General features: G+C 33.7%; 2 protein-coding genes across 6 annotated transcripts; both read left to right on the top strand.

Moving 5' to 3' along the window:
- The first annotated feature begins 2,582 nt into the window (after positions 1-2,582).
- On the top strand, positions 2,583-9,363 carry LOC100779481 (uncharacterized). 4 transcript variants are annotated; one of them, XM_026127766.2, is made up of 4 exons: positions 2,592-3,004; positions 3,636-4,223; positions 8,148-8,194; positions 8,300-9,363. In XM_026127766.2, exons 2-4 carry the CDS (start codon positions 3,902-3,904, stop codon positions 9,044-9,046), a joined length of 1,116 nt encoding a protein of 371 aa, XP_025983551.1. In that variant the 5' UTR covers positions 2,592-3,004; positions 3,636-3,901; the 3' UTR covers positions 9,047-9,363. The 4 variants fall into 4 exon arrangements, with proteins under 4 accessions (XP_025983552.1, XP_040871284.1, XP_025983551.1 ...); XM_006573058.4 differs by having other exon boundaries at positions 3,572-4,223; XM_026127767.2 differs by lacking the exon at positions 8,148-8,194 and having other exon boundaries at positions 2,583-3,004.
- A 1,477-nt stretch (positions 9,364-10,840) lies between these two features.
- On the top strand, positions 10,841-12,385 carry LOC112997742 (uncharacterized). Of its 2 annotated transcripts, none has more exons than XM_026123635.2 (2): positions 10,841-11,320; positions 12,020-12,385. In XM_026123635.2, the coding sequence occupies exons 1-2, from the start codon at positions 11,243-11,245 to the stop codon at positions 12,260-12,262; spliced, it is 321 nt and encodes a 106-aa protein (XP_025979420.1). In that variant the 5' UTR covers positions 10,841-11,242; the 3' UTR covers positions 12,263-12,385. The 2 variants fall into 2 exon arrangements, 1 of the variants encoding a protein (XP_025979420.1); XR_005891428.1 differs by lacking the exon at positions 10,841-11,320 and adding an exon at positions 11,580-11,843.
- Positions 12,386-12,634: the final 249 nt, after the last annotated feature.

Below are 12,634 nucleotides of genomic sequence, written 5' to 3'. Positions count from 1 at the left end.
TTAAACTATTTGATTTGGTAACCACCCCTTATTTCTGCATTTATTTCTGTCTTTATTATCTTTACTCATACTTACAAATTGAGAAATATTTAATAAAGTGCAATAAAATCCCTGCGGAAACGATACTCGGACTTTCGAGTTTTAAGCGATTTGGTACACTTGCCAAAGTCTCAACAGGAACATACTTTGGTTGTTTTTTTTTTAGTAGAATGTCACTAATCGAAGAGATTCTTCTCATTCCAAAACATTGCTCTCACATGACTGCATATATCGTGTCTTGCACCATTTTCTCCTTCTTTTTTTTTCATTATGAATGAAGATCTGTTTTTTTTTTCTTTATGAAGAAGTAACTATTGGGGTTATGATGTAATTGTTAAATTTGCATATAAGGAAAACTTTGTTGGAGATACAATTTATTCATCTTTTTTTAATTTTGTTGAATTTTAGGGCTTGCTCACTCATTGGTTTCTATGCTTCATATTTGCCTTCAGTAACCTTTTGCAGTTTTGAGAGAGATACATTATGGAATGATGATTATTTTATCTCATTTTTTTGATATTTACTTATTAATTTATTTAATATTTTAATCAACTCTTTAAGTTTTAATTTAGTTGTGTATGTGGATTTGCTCACTAATTGTTATTTTCTAGGCTTTTGCAATTTCTTATACTCACTTTGTACTTGCAATTTAATATCTATAGTCTATCTATCTATAGTATATACATACGAAAATGATTTATAAAAAGAATCTATACACATGACATTTTTTAGTAATTTTAAGGGATAAATTTAATTATAATTAAAAAAATAACAAAATGTCACATTACATTTTTAACATCAGAATAGAAATGTAATAATTATATTGATTGTTATGAGTAATTGATTGCAATCAAATTGATATAATTATAATATTAAATAATAATTAATTGTTTAAAGTATATTTTATAGTTAATTTATTCCAATTAAAATCACTAGTTGTTAGACTAAATAATTAGAATAATTCAATGATGATTTATTTATTTAATTAATTTATAACAAAAAATGAATCTATACATTAGTATAAAAGAACGTATTATAAAGATAAATATAGTCAATTTTTAATAATATTTACTTGATTAGTCAGCTAATTCTATTGAATAATTAATTCCATTGTAATTAATTTTTAATAATATGATTATCATATAATTAGAGGAATGTATAAATTAAGACTCAAAAAAAAAAAAAAAACGAAACGTATAAAGCAATTTTATAAATTATGAGTTGATAGTGGAGCGTAAATCAATTATCACTTTAATGTGTAGATTAAAAGTATAGGCACAGTTCTAATCAAAATTATGGAAGAGAAAATAGAATCAACCACTTTTCATTCTTGACAATGAATGATCAAATTTGTAATTAATGAGTTTTAAATAATTACTCTCATACCAAGACCAATATCAAATTATATTATAAATAATTTAACAATATCATATTTTTTAATGTCTCTTTGGCACAATAAAAATAAAGAAAAAAACAACAAAATATGTAAAAAAAAAACATTACTAATCGACATAAGAAAACCAAAAGAAATAAAATAAAATTAGAGAACATCAATTTTTATTTTTATTTTTATTTTTTTTATCTTGGCATGTAACTTAGATCTTTTTTTTATTACATAAAGTTAAAAATTCAATAAACTTAATTAGTAATTGGTTTTAGTAATGTTCTCTTTTTCTTTTACCATACTTTTTAAAATTCATTAATTTAATAAGAGTATAAAATAATAAGTTACAAATAATACTAGTTCATAGAAAACAAATCTCTAAGAATCACAAACTTATTAGAAAATGAATCAAGAAGCTATTGGCCATGCGTAAGACTATTAATTAATTGCATAACATTTATAATAAGTAGAACTATATATTCAAGAGAACCAGATGACAATTAATATTTTGTTATATGAAATTGAAATCAATAATAATATTTTTAATAATCAAATATATATATATATATATATATATATATATATATATATATGTTTTTTATATTAATAATCATGCACCAACATGTCATCAATTTCAATTTATTATTAATATAACTTTTAAATTAATTATCATAAAAATTAGCAAACTTATAATATGATAAATTAAGAGGGTAAATTTTTTTATACAATCAATATATAATTTTTCTCTCTCTATATATCTTTAAATTAAATTTTAATCCTTAAAGTGAATGTTAATTTCATTAGTATTGTCATTTTTAAAATATTATAATTGCAAAAAAATTCTTAATTTCATTAGTCGCTGCTACGTACATAATCAACTATATATCCATAATGATGAACAATTATTAAGAATTAAAATATTATATTTTATCATCTATGGTTAAAATAAATAAATAAAATTTAATTTAATTGCAAATAATTAGTATTACAACTTTAATAAATATTTATATATTTATATTTTTTTCATAAACATGTTCATAAATAATATTTAGCCGTGGATGATATAACACCGATCATACATTGTAGCGAGCTATATAATGTAATGAAATAATGAATAATATATAATTCTATATAAAATTATTGAGTGGCGTGTTGAGAAACATTAAAAACAAGTGACATCATATTAAAAAGCACAACAAAACGTCAAAACCGTCCCCAATTAATCAAAGAAAAAAATACACAAAGTGAATGATTGCAACGAAAAACAATTTAATTAAAAAAAAGAAAAGAAAAGAAAAGAAAAAAGACCAGTGCAAACGGCGCGTTTAAAGTTCAAACAGTTTATTTAGAAGAAAGAACACTAACAGAAGATGCGGGTGCCAGCTGTTCAACCACTTTGCTTTCTTCTTCCTTAGTTTCGTTTGGTTAGTTAGGGTTTTCCTTTCCACAACTTCACTTTCTTCTTCACTTCTTGCAATCACACAATACAACAACGCAATTCCTCCACAAACTGAAAAAAAAACACACAATTTCGCTCACTACAGAACTCGCACGTGCCCTTACTTTCCTGTCACGTGTGCGGTACGAGGTTCTCTTTCCCCTGTTTTTTCTTGTTTTATTTGCTGTATTCTATTTTATTTTCCCTTTTTCCTCTATTTTTTACTTTTTTTTTGGTTTAATAAATTAATTGAACTATGGCTTTTTTTTTTGTGGCATTTACTGTAAATTTGGTAAAGTAACATTTGATTTTTTTTAGATGCGGTTTCTGTGCAGTTATGATAGTTGGTACTCTTTGCGTGAATGTGAGGCTTTTATCACTATGTTTGGGTTTGGGTTTAGTGACCGTATTTCAATTTTTTTAATATTGTGTTTCTGTGATTTAGATGTCACTTTTTGAATTTATTGCAATTTGTTAACTAATTAACTAATTTGATTTTTATTATCACTATGCTTGGTTTTGGCTTTTGTGATTTTCTTAGTATGATGTTTCTGTGATTTAGATATCACCTTTTGAATTTATTGCATTTTGTTAACTGATTGGATGTTTATGGCTTAAGGTGATTGCTGAAAGTAGCTATACTTGTTTGCTGTATTTTACTTTTTTTTATTTGGTGGTTGGAATAGTAATGTTCACTTTATTTTATTTAGATGGTGAATGCCATTCCTTTTTTCTCCTGATTGTGGACTTTTCATGGTGGAGCAATTATTGCAGGTGGAGTTTAGTCTCCATTAGAGATGTGGGTTGAAGGTGGAAATTATTGAATGTCGAATTATTCAGCTTGAGGAGTTGGAACTTATTTTTGGAAGTATTCATCTTGTGCGTGTCATTACTGAGTTGACTAGTGTCCAAAATAGGTTGGATTGGAGGCATTCAGAATTAGGTTTATTGTGTATTCTGAGAAAATAGCTAAAACGGGGTCGCTTTGTTGTGTGGCTTCAAGGCCACATGAATCAAATGCTGGCAGTAGGGACTGGTCCATGGGTCCAAATGAGCCCTACTGGCGAACAAATTCAAGTTTTTCGCCTCCTCCGACGAGGTGGGATTTCAGATTTCAGTCTGAAGGTCTGTCATATGGTGTGAATGATGGTGTTCAACTCTATGGGTCTTCTACATCGGAAAACGATAAAGAAAGTAGGGGTTGGGTCAGAGGCAACCACCTATATGATCTTCACTATTCTGCTTCAGATGGTACTGGGATTTTCCTTAGCAGTCCATCTGACCTTTCTCAGGGTCCTCAGTGGACGCCTCCTGCAATACAAGAAATCAGTATTGACAATTATGAAACTTCGACTAGGAAAGGTAAATCCTTATATATGAATATTTCAAATAGTATGTTGTAAACATTTATAGAACACTTGCAGCACTTTTTGTCCAAGATATGCTATATATTCTCTAAGATCTATGTAGTGGACATATTCTATCTTCTTTTTTTTCCTTCATGAAGCTTTTTGCAAATTTTCCTTTCACCATATTTACTATTTGGAAAAACTGGACTTTCAAATAGAGGGGGGACTGCAAGTCAGCAATGTAGTGTTGAGGGTGAAGTGTGTAATTATTCCTTCTTACGATAGCCTTCAGCCAGCAGTGTTTGAGAAATATTGGCTTTTAATTAATTGGAATGGTAAATGACATAAAAAAACCATTTGGATAATGTTACAGGAAGACAGTAGAAATTTAAACGTAAAATTAAAAATAAATATGAAAAAAGGGCTTGAGTTTGCAGATTCTAAACTGATGATTTAGGGTTTAGGTTAACAATGCGGTATGGAAGTGGAATGTATGTTTTTAAAATATTAATCAAGGTTGTCTGTTTCTAATTACTAAGGCATTGTATCTTGTTGACAATTGTTTCATATAAAAATAGGGTAGAATATAATTTTGGTCCTCTAAATTTAAAATGTTTCATTTTGGTCTCTTAAAGTGTCTATGTTAGATCAAAATGGTTTTCCCATCAGTTTTTGGCACTAAGTAACTACGTTAATTTTGGCTGACATGGCATCTCTCACAATTTGTCATGTTTTTGGCAAAAATATGTATGTATTTTATATATATATATATATATATATATATATTTATATATATAATCAGTACAAGTAGTACTAATATCTGTACATCCCAGTGTACATGTTGTCTATGTAAGATTATGGTATTGAATATGCTTGAGATATTAGAATACCCTAACCCCCACATCTCTGAGCACACTGGAATACCCATTACAAAAAGAATCTATGGTCTAATCCCTCCCCTATACAAGAATCCAGATTTAATATTACTGGACCAAAAGTGGAACAGCAGCTCAAAATCCTTATCTAAATATCTAAGCCATGACTAGCAGAAGAAAATTGCATCTTCCATCAATTTTTGTCCATTAAAATCCTCATTTGAGAATACAATTCTATTTCTATTTCTATGTTTCCAAATGCACCATGTGAGGGTAGCCCACCAAATCCACCATCTGTTTTGGACAATTCCTGATGAATTATAGTATGAGTGTTGTAGAAAGTGTTCCTTAGTGATGCGGGAAATACAGTTACAACCTCTGTCCATGCAAGGCTCTCCCACCATAAAGGCATTATTCTTTGGCAGCCAAAAATATGTGGGACGCTTCCTCCTCATGACTCAAACAAAATGGGCAGTGGTAGTCATCTAGCTGCACATTCCTTCTCCTTAGGTTTGCTCTTGTTGGTAGTCTATCCCTAACCAGCCTCTAAACAAAGTGTGCTACCTTGCTTGGAATTTCCATTTTCCAAATTGGTGTGAATGCCTTGTCTTCATTCTCATTCGCCACAACTTCATTAAGCAAATGATATCCACTTCCCATTGAGTACAACCCACTCACATCCTAGTCTTGTTGATTAGGCTGAACCCTGAACTTCTCAATATCCTCCATAAAGCTAGTTGCTAATTTCCATCTCCCCTTCCAACATCATTCTTCGCCACACAAAATTCCATTCCCGCGATTCCCTCACCTCAAAGCCCATCTGTTGAATAGTGTGATGTTGTATTTGTTGATATATACAATATAATCTCGGATACTTCTCCATCAAAGATAACCCCTCCTCCCTCCACCTATCTTCCCAAAATTTTACCCGCGACTCACATTCCATTTTCCACTTCACACCTTCATTGAGCCACCCATCTACCTCCGCTGAACCGCGCACAGAACACAAATCCCGCCACCATATCAATCCCTTGTGGTTCCTCCTCACCTCATCTAAGTTTCTCCATCCCCCATACTTCAACTCCAAAACCTTTGCCCATAATTCACCAATATGATGAAATAGGTTCCAATGCCACTTACCAAGTAGTGCTCAGTTAAAAGACGCAAGATCCCACACCCCTAGACCACCTTTCTCTTTAGGGAGACATATTGTCTTCCACTTCACCCATGTCAACTTGTTTTGATCATCTCCTTCACCCCAAAGAAACGATCGTTGCAACCGCACCAGCTTATCCACCACGTTCTTAGGGACCCTGAAAAAGGAAATGAAAAAAATAGGTATTGGGTTAAGGATTGACTTTATCAAAGTCACCCTTCCCCCAAAAGATAAGTTTCTTTGTTTACACTTTGAAAGTTTTCTCTCACACATAGAGATATTCAGATCCCATATCTCACTACGCCTTGGGTTTGCCCCTATGGGGATTCCCAGGTAAGAAAAAGGCAATGACCAAAGTCTACAATTAAGGTATCCCATGGCGGACTCCACCCATTGATCTAATCTCCTAAATGCCCCAAAACTGCTCTTAGCGAAATTTATTTTCAATATCAACACCAACTCAAAGCTCCTTAACATTACTTTGATTGCCTTAACGTTGGACATGGTCGCTTCACCAAAAAATACCGTGTCATTAGCCTATTGAAGAATGCTAATTTCCACCTTATCTCTGCCTACTAGGAAACCTTTGAACAAATTTTTCTTTTGTGCCTCCCTCATCAGACCCGTCAGACCTTTAGCAACAATGTTGAATAAGAAGGGGGCTAATGGGTCCCCCTGCCTGATTCCTCTTTGAGGAGAGGACTCGTCAATGGGACATCCATTCACCAAGACTGAGACAAAAGAAAACTTCAGACACCCATCAATCCACATCACCCATTTCTCGTAGAAACCCATCCGTCCCAGCATGTAGAGGAGGAAATCCCAGCATACAGAATCGTATGCTTTTTCATTGCTAACTTTGAAGACTAAACAACTTTTCCTTCCCCTTTTTGCTTCATCAAAAGCCTCATTAGCAATCACCATGTTGTGCAAGAGATGTCTCCCCTCTATAAAGGCACTTTGTCGTTCATCAATGATGGTAGCCATGACCTTCTTGTGTCTTCTAGTTAGGATTTTTGCCACAGCCTTGTAGATACAACCTATCAAAGAAATAGGTATGTACTCGTTTATATTTTGTGGATCCTGTATCTTTGGAATCAAAGCCTAGAAGGATGCATTACTGCATTTTGGAAAGCGTCCATTTGCATGAAATTCGTCCAAGAAATGCAAGACATCCATTTTCATTGTGTCCCAGAATTCCTTAATGAACTTAAAATTTAGTCCATCAGGTCCTGGGCTCTTGGAGCTCCCACATTCCCACACCACTACCCATACCTCATCCTCCTCAAATCTGGCCACCAATTTTGCATTTGCCTCATGATTAATGGTCTTGAATTCTACACCATTCAGCCTTGGTCTCTCAAATGATGATTCTTCAAACTTCTCAAAAAGAACTGTTTGACTTCCTCCCTTACTCTATTCGACTCCTCTACCCAACAACCGCCAATAAAAATCCCCCTCAACATGTTTTTGTGCCGTTTCCAATTGACAGTCATGTGGTAGTATCTACAGTTGCAATCTGCTTTTAACCACAAGATGAAGCCCATACATTGATAAATCTGGCATCAGTTCAGAATTAAATCATGATTTCTTCTAATGTTGCCTCTAAATGAGATAGCTTTAACTTTTATATTTTTTAATTAGTGAGACTCATTTAATAATTTTCCTTTTCTCGTAATATCATTGGATTCCTTGAGGACCTTGACTTTGGATCATAATTTGTCTGTTTGTTAATGTGTGTCTCTGTATATGGTGGGGGTAGTGGTTGATGGTTGCAGATGAATCATTGTGATATTTGTAACAATCAAACTGTTCTCAATTTTGTTTTATTCTGTCACCACTATAAACTTGTATTCTGTTACTTCTGCTTATTGAACCGCCTCCTTCCTATTTGTACTTTTGATAGATTCTCATCCCTCTGTGGGCCGGGTATCTTTTACTCCCAATAAGGAGGTAAGGTTTTTGGTTAAGGACTACTAAAAACAGTGTTTGTTAGGCATTTGTTTGACATGTGTTTGTCTTACGAAATAGGCTAACGGGTATGAAATATTTTCACAGGGAACATCTGTGAATCACTACTGTGGGGGTTCAACTTCATCTCAATCGGAAAGTAGTGAATCAGAGTCTACTACAAAATCACATTTATCCTCTGAGAGGAATTTCGCTAATCTTCGTTCATTCATGTCTAAGCCTATTCACCCTATGTCCTTTAATGACCTAACAACTACTAGGGATGCCTTTGATCCTGCAGTTACAGATTTTACAGAGTTTGATACTTCCACTCCACTCAGAGATGGCCAGCGTTGGAGTAGTGCCAGCAGTAGTCAGGAGTTTGCTGACGTTACCGAGTCATTTGAATTAGAAACACCTGGTCGCTCACATTTTCTGTCAGATGGATTTAAATGTGGCTTGTGTGAAAGATTTCTCTCACAGCGATCACCTTGGAGCTCCCGTCGTATTGTGAGAAGTGGAGACATGCCTACAATTGGGGTTCTTCCTTGTTGTCATGCTTTTCATGCTGAGTGTTTGGAGCAAGCGACGCCAAAGACCCGGAAAAGTGATCCTCCTTGCCCTGTGTGTGTCAAATTGGAGGAAAATTCCCCTGATCAACGGAGCCATTTGAGATTGAGGACTGGTTTTCCAAGGCTTAAATCATCTCGTGACGATGGACCGTCAAGACCTTGGGGATGTGTACAGGTAGGTGATTGTGTTGAAGGGGCTCTGCATGCACCACCAGGCAACACAATGTTGCTGCTTAATCGAAACCGCATTAAGAACCCTTCTTTGAAAGGAATTTCCAGGTAAAGTGAGGAAAAATGGGATATTTTCTTCACATCTGTTTAGTGGAAGCTCAGCTGATGGGGAAGCAGTTAGTTGCTCTAAGGCAACTGCAGGTCCAAGTGTGTGGAGGTAATAGCCAATGTTGGTAAGTTCTAAGTTGTAACTTACACCTAGAGATGTGCAGAAGCTGACTCTCCCACTTTGTTGAGCAAAATTTTATGACACTGATTCGTAACTTGTTCCAGATTTTGTATAGATTGATTTGTTGTATGTGTTTCGGAACTCACGCTTGGAACTTGTTCTTATTTTGCTTGATTTATGCATTTGAAATTTTATCCTTAGTCGGGGTTTTAAATCATCTACTTTTGTTGGTGGAGTTCAGATTGAAAAATAACCAAGGGAAAATTTTAATTAAATTTTCCATATCAACTAATACTGCAATTTGCATGTATGATGAACTAAGTTGAGCCTTGTAGAGGAATATATGCTCAAAATTACAGTGGTCGTTTGGTTTGAAAAATGAAGTTGGGAATCTGATTTTGTTATTTTCTCGAGTTTCTAAAAGCAAAATTAAAATAGAAAATGTTTTCGTGAAATGGATATATTTTTTTTTCCATTGGAACTTCAGTTCACTCTCAAGTTAATTGAGCTAGCTCACGAGTTAAATACTTGAAAAGTTAAAAATTAGCTCACTGACCAAATTACCAAAAAGTGTATGGCTCTAGTTCTTATTTAGTTCATGATGAGAATCATGAAACTGGCCTAATACAGGCTAAAGGCCCAAGTGGAGAAGGACGAAGGCCCAAGTGGAGAAGGACAAAGCCCCCGAGTGGAGAAGGATGAAGGCCCAAGTGGAGAAGGATGAAGGCCCAGAGGCAGAGACACTATTAAGACTATTAATTGTTGCTGAAGGCCCAAACTAATTTGAAGGCTCAAGTTAAATAAGTTTTTAGTTATAATTTATTTTTATTCTAATTTTGGCCCACACTGTTTAGAATGCCCATGTCTATTTTTATCTTTTTGTTCAGCTACACTATAAGTATTGGTTTTGGTTTTGAATAAAAAAAAAACTTATCAGAAGATAAGTCTGGGTAGACGCCACTTCCAATGAAGGAAGATAAGTCTGGGTAGACGCCACAAGGATTACCTTGATAAGTCTGATAATTGGTTCAACAAGGAACCCAGAGAGAAACTCTCACCCAATTTTATCAAATGTCCAAAAGTTTTTTTTTTATTCAAAACCAAAACCAATACTTATAGTGTAGCTGAACAAAAAGATAAAAATAGACATGGGCCTTCTAAACAGTTTGGGCCAAAATTAGAATAAAAATAAATTATAACTAAAAACTTATTTAACTTGAGCCTTCAAATTAGTTTGGGCCTTCAGCAACAATTAATAGTCTTAATAGTGTCTCTGCCTCTGGGCCTTCATCCTTCTCCACTTGGGCCTTCATCCTTCTCCACTCGGGGGCTTTGTCCTTCTCCACTTGGGCCTTCGTCCTTCTCCACTTGGGCCTTTAGCCTGTATTAGGCCAGTTTCATGATTCTCATCAGTTCATAAATTTCTGGCGTATTTAGTTCTGCTTTGTCCTGTGAGTTTTACCAATTCTGATGCTGCGTTCTGTGAGTAGCAACAGCACAATAAAAATAAATGTACGTAGTTATTGAGTACCTATAGGATAATTACTTATAATCAATTTTTCTAAATTTGATTTACATTGATATAAAATTTATACTCTTGTTTCGAATAGACGAATATAAACAAAAAAAAAACACATTAAGAAAATGAATTAGTACCGGCATTTATTGTATTAATTTTATTTAAAAATAAATTATTTTTTCTTAACTACCCTTTCTTAAAACTAGATAACAAACAATTTTAAATGAGCATGAGAATGAGAGAAGAGACAGTGAGGGATAAATCTGGGAAAAAGAAATAACCTCAGGCTTTAATGGTGGGAGTCACTTTTAAATTGTTGAGTTGTTTTATTTATTACTGGTGGTGTCGTAATGCAGTCACGTATATATGTAATGTAAGCTTTCTAAAACTGAAAGTGCTTTAAATGAGCATGAGTTATCACAATATATAGGCCAAATGCAATGATCATCAAATGATGATGCTTTATTTATTAATGAGTTTTGACTTTTGAGACTCTTCTTCTACTTGCACTTGGGTTCTTTCCAGTTGTAATTCCAACATTCTAACTCCAACCATCAACTATGGACGCCACCTCCACTCTTCCGGCACCGGCACCACCGACGTTGCTTTGCACTCCTCCGGGATCAAGTCAGAAAAAGGTACGTGATGCGTTATTTGTTGCTTCTAGTTTGCTGTATTTGTCCCTCTTATGCAAAGACTGCTCAATGTGGAACCGAAGCAACTCAAAAATATTCTTGATTTTTTACTCTTATATAATTAAAGATCTGTTTGTTTGTTTGCTATGCGTCTTCCTTTCAATTCCCATTTCATCCTTAACGTTAAAATCAACAAGCTTATTTGAGAAACAGAATTACCCAAAAATAAAGTTTCGATTTTTAACATGGTTTATGGCTTGTACATGGATTCCAATTGGTTATCTAGTAGCATTATTATCTTTGCTGATATATATACCTTTAGGTTCCCTGGTAGTATATGCTTCGTAATTCAAAGAAATATGTATAATAGAGGAGTTGTCACAAGAAGTTCCATCCACCTAATCACAAGAGTACAAATTATACATAGTTGCACTATGTAACCCCGAATTTAGAGTACATATGTGAATGCAGGGAATTGTTTACAATGAGCAACTAACTCAGCAAACATAGAGAGATGAATCAAAAGGTACTGAAAATCATTCACAACTAACATCATTGAAAATAATGTCCCTCTTTGCCTTAGTTCCTTTGATGTTACCCATATGCACATGCTATGTTTACAATATTACTATCATATTATAATGCTCAAATTTTATGCCAAAGTAATATGAATGTGTAACCACCATTTGTTACTTGTGGCAGACTGCATCATCCAGTTATCAAACCAGTCATATAATATGTGACAAGTGCGACCCTCCTCGACTTTTCAAAAGTGAACAAGGTTTAAATTCTCATTCAAGAATCCACAAAAGGCCTATCCAATTTGATATATTGGAATTCAAATGTGGTGAATGTACAGATGTATTTGAATCGCAACAAGCATTAAGTGGCCATATGAGGCTTCACAATCGTGTAAGGTATAGGCCACCAAATGCACGACCATGAAAAGTTCCTCCTATGGCGCGAGACTCATACTCATGCAAGCATCTAGTTTTAGACAATTTAGGATTTATTTCGTTTGAATATTGTTATCTAGTTTATCAAGTACTAGTTGATTGGGGCTTTTAATTAGGATTTTTTTTCCTTCTAAAATTGCTACAAAAGTATATCTATTAGTTGTTTTATGTTTGTCATATTTGAATAATTTGATTATATATTGAGGTAAAATCGAGACTATCTTCAAAGTTCACGGGTAAAAAATAGGATATATAATTGTCAATTCATCATTTTAATTTTGATGTGACGTATGTAGACTATTAACATTAACATGGAGCTTATATGGTAAGGAAAAAACAAAAAGCATCTTGTGAGGATTTA

Source organism: Glycine max, chromosome 1, assembly GCF_000004515.6.
Source record: "Glycine max cultivar Williams 82 chromosome 1, Glycine_max_v4.0, whole genome shotgun sequence".
NCBI classification, from domain to species: domain Eukaryota; kingdom Viridiplantae; phylum Streptophyta; class Magnoliopsida; order Fabales; family Fabaceae; genus Glycine; species Glycine max.
Note: the sequence above shows the minus strand (reverse complement) of the source record. Positions and strands in the feature narration are given on the sequence as shown.

Excerpts from the sequence above, each read along its gene's own strand:
- LOC100779481 (XM_026127766.2), top strand. The coding sequence starts at position 3,902 with ATGGGTCCAAATGAGCCCTACTGGCGAACAAATTCAAGTTTTTCGCCT. Across the intron at positions 4,224-8,147 it reads TGAAACTTCGACTAGGAAAG|ATTCTCATCCCTCTGTGGGC; the intron begins GTAAATCCTTAT and ends TACTTTTGATAG. Across the intron at positions 8,195-8,299 it reads CTTTTACTCCCAATAAGGAG|GGAACATCTGTGAATCACTA; the intron begins GTAAGGTTTTTG and ends ATATTTTCACAG.
- LOC112997742 (XM_026123635.2), top strand. The coding sequence starts at position 11,243 with ATGGACGCCACCTCCACTCTTCCGGCACCGGCACCACCGACGTTGCTT. Across the intron at positions 11,321-12,019 it reads CGGGATCAAGTCAGAAAAAG|ACTGCATCATCCAGTTATCA; the intron begins GTACGTGATGCG and ends TACTTGTGGCAG.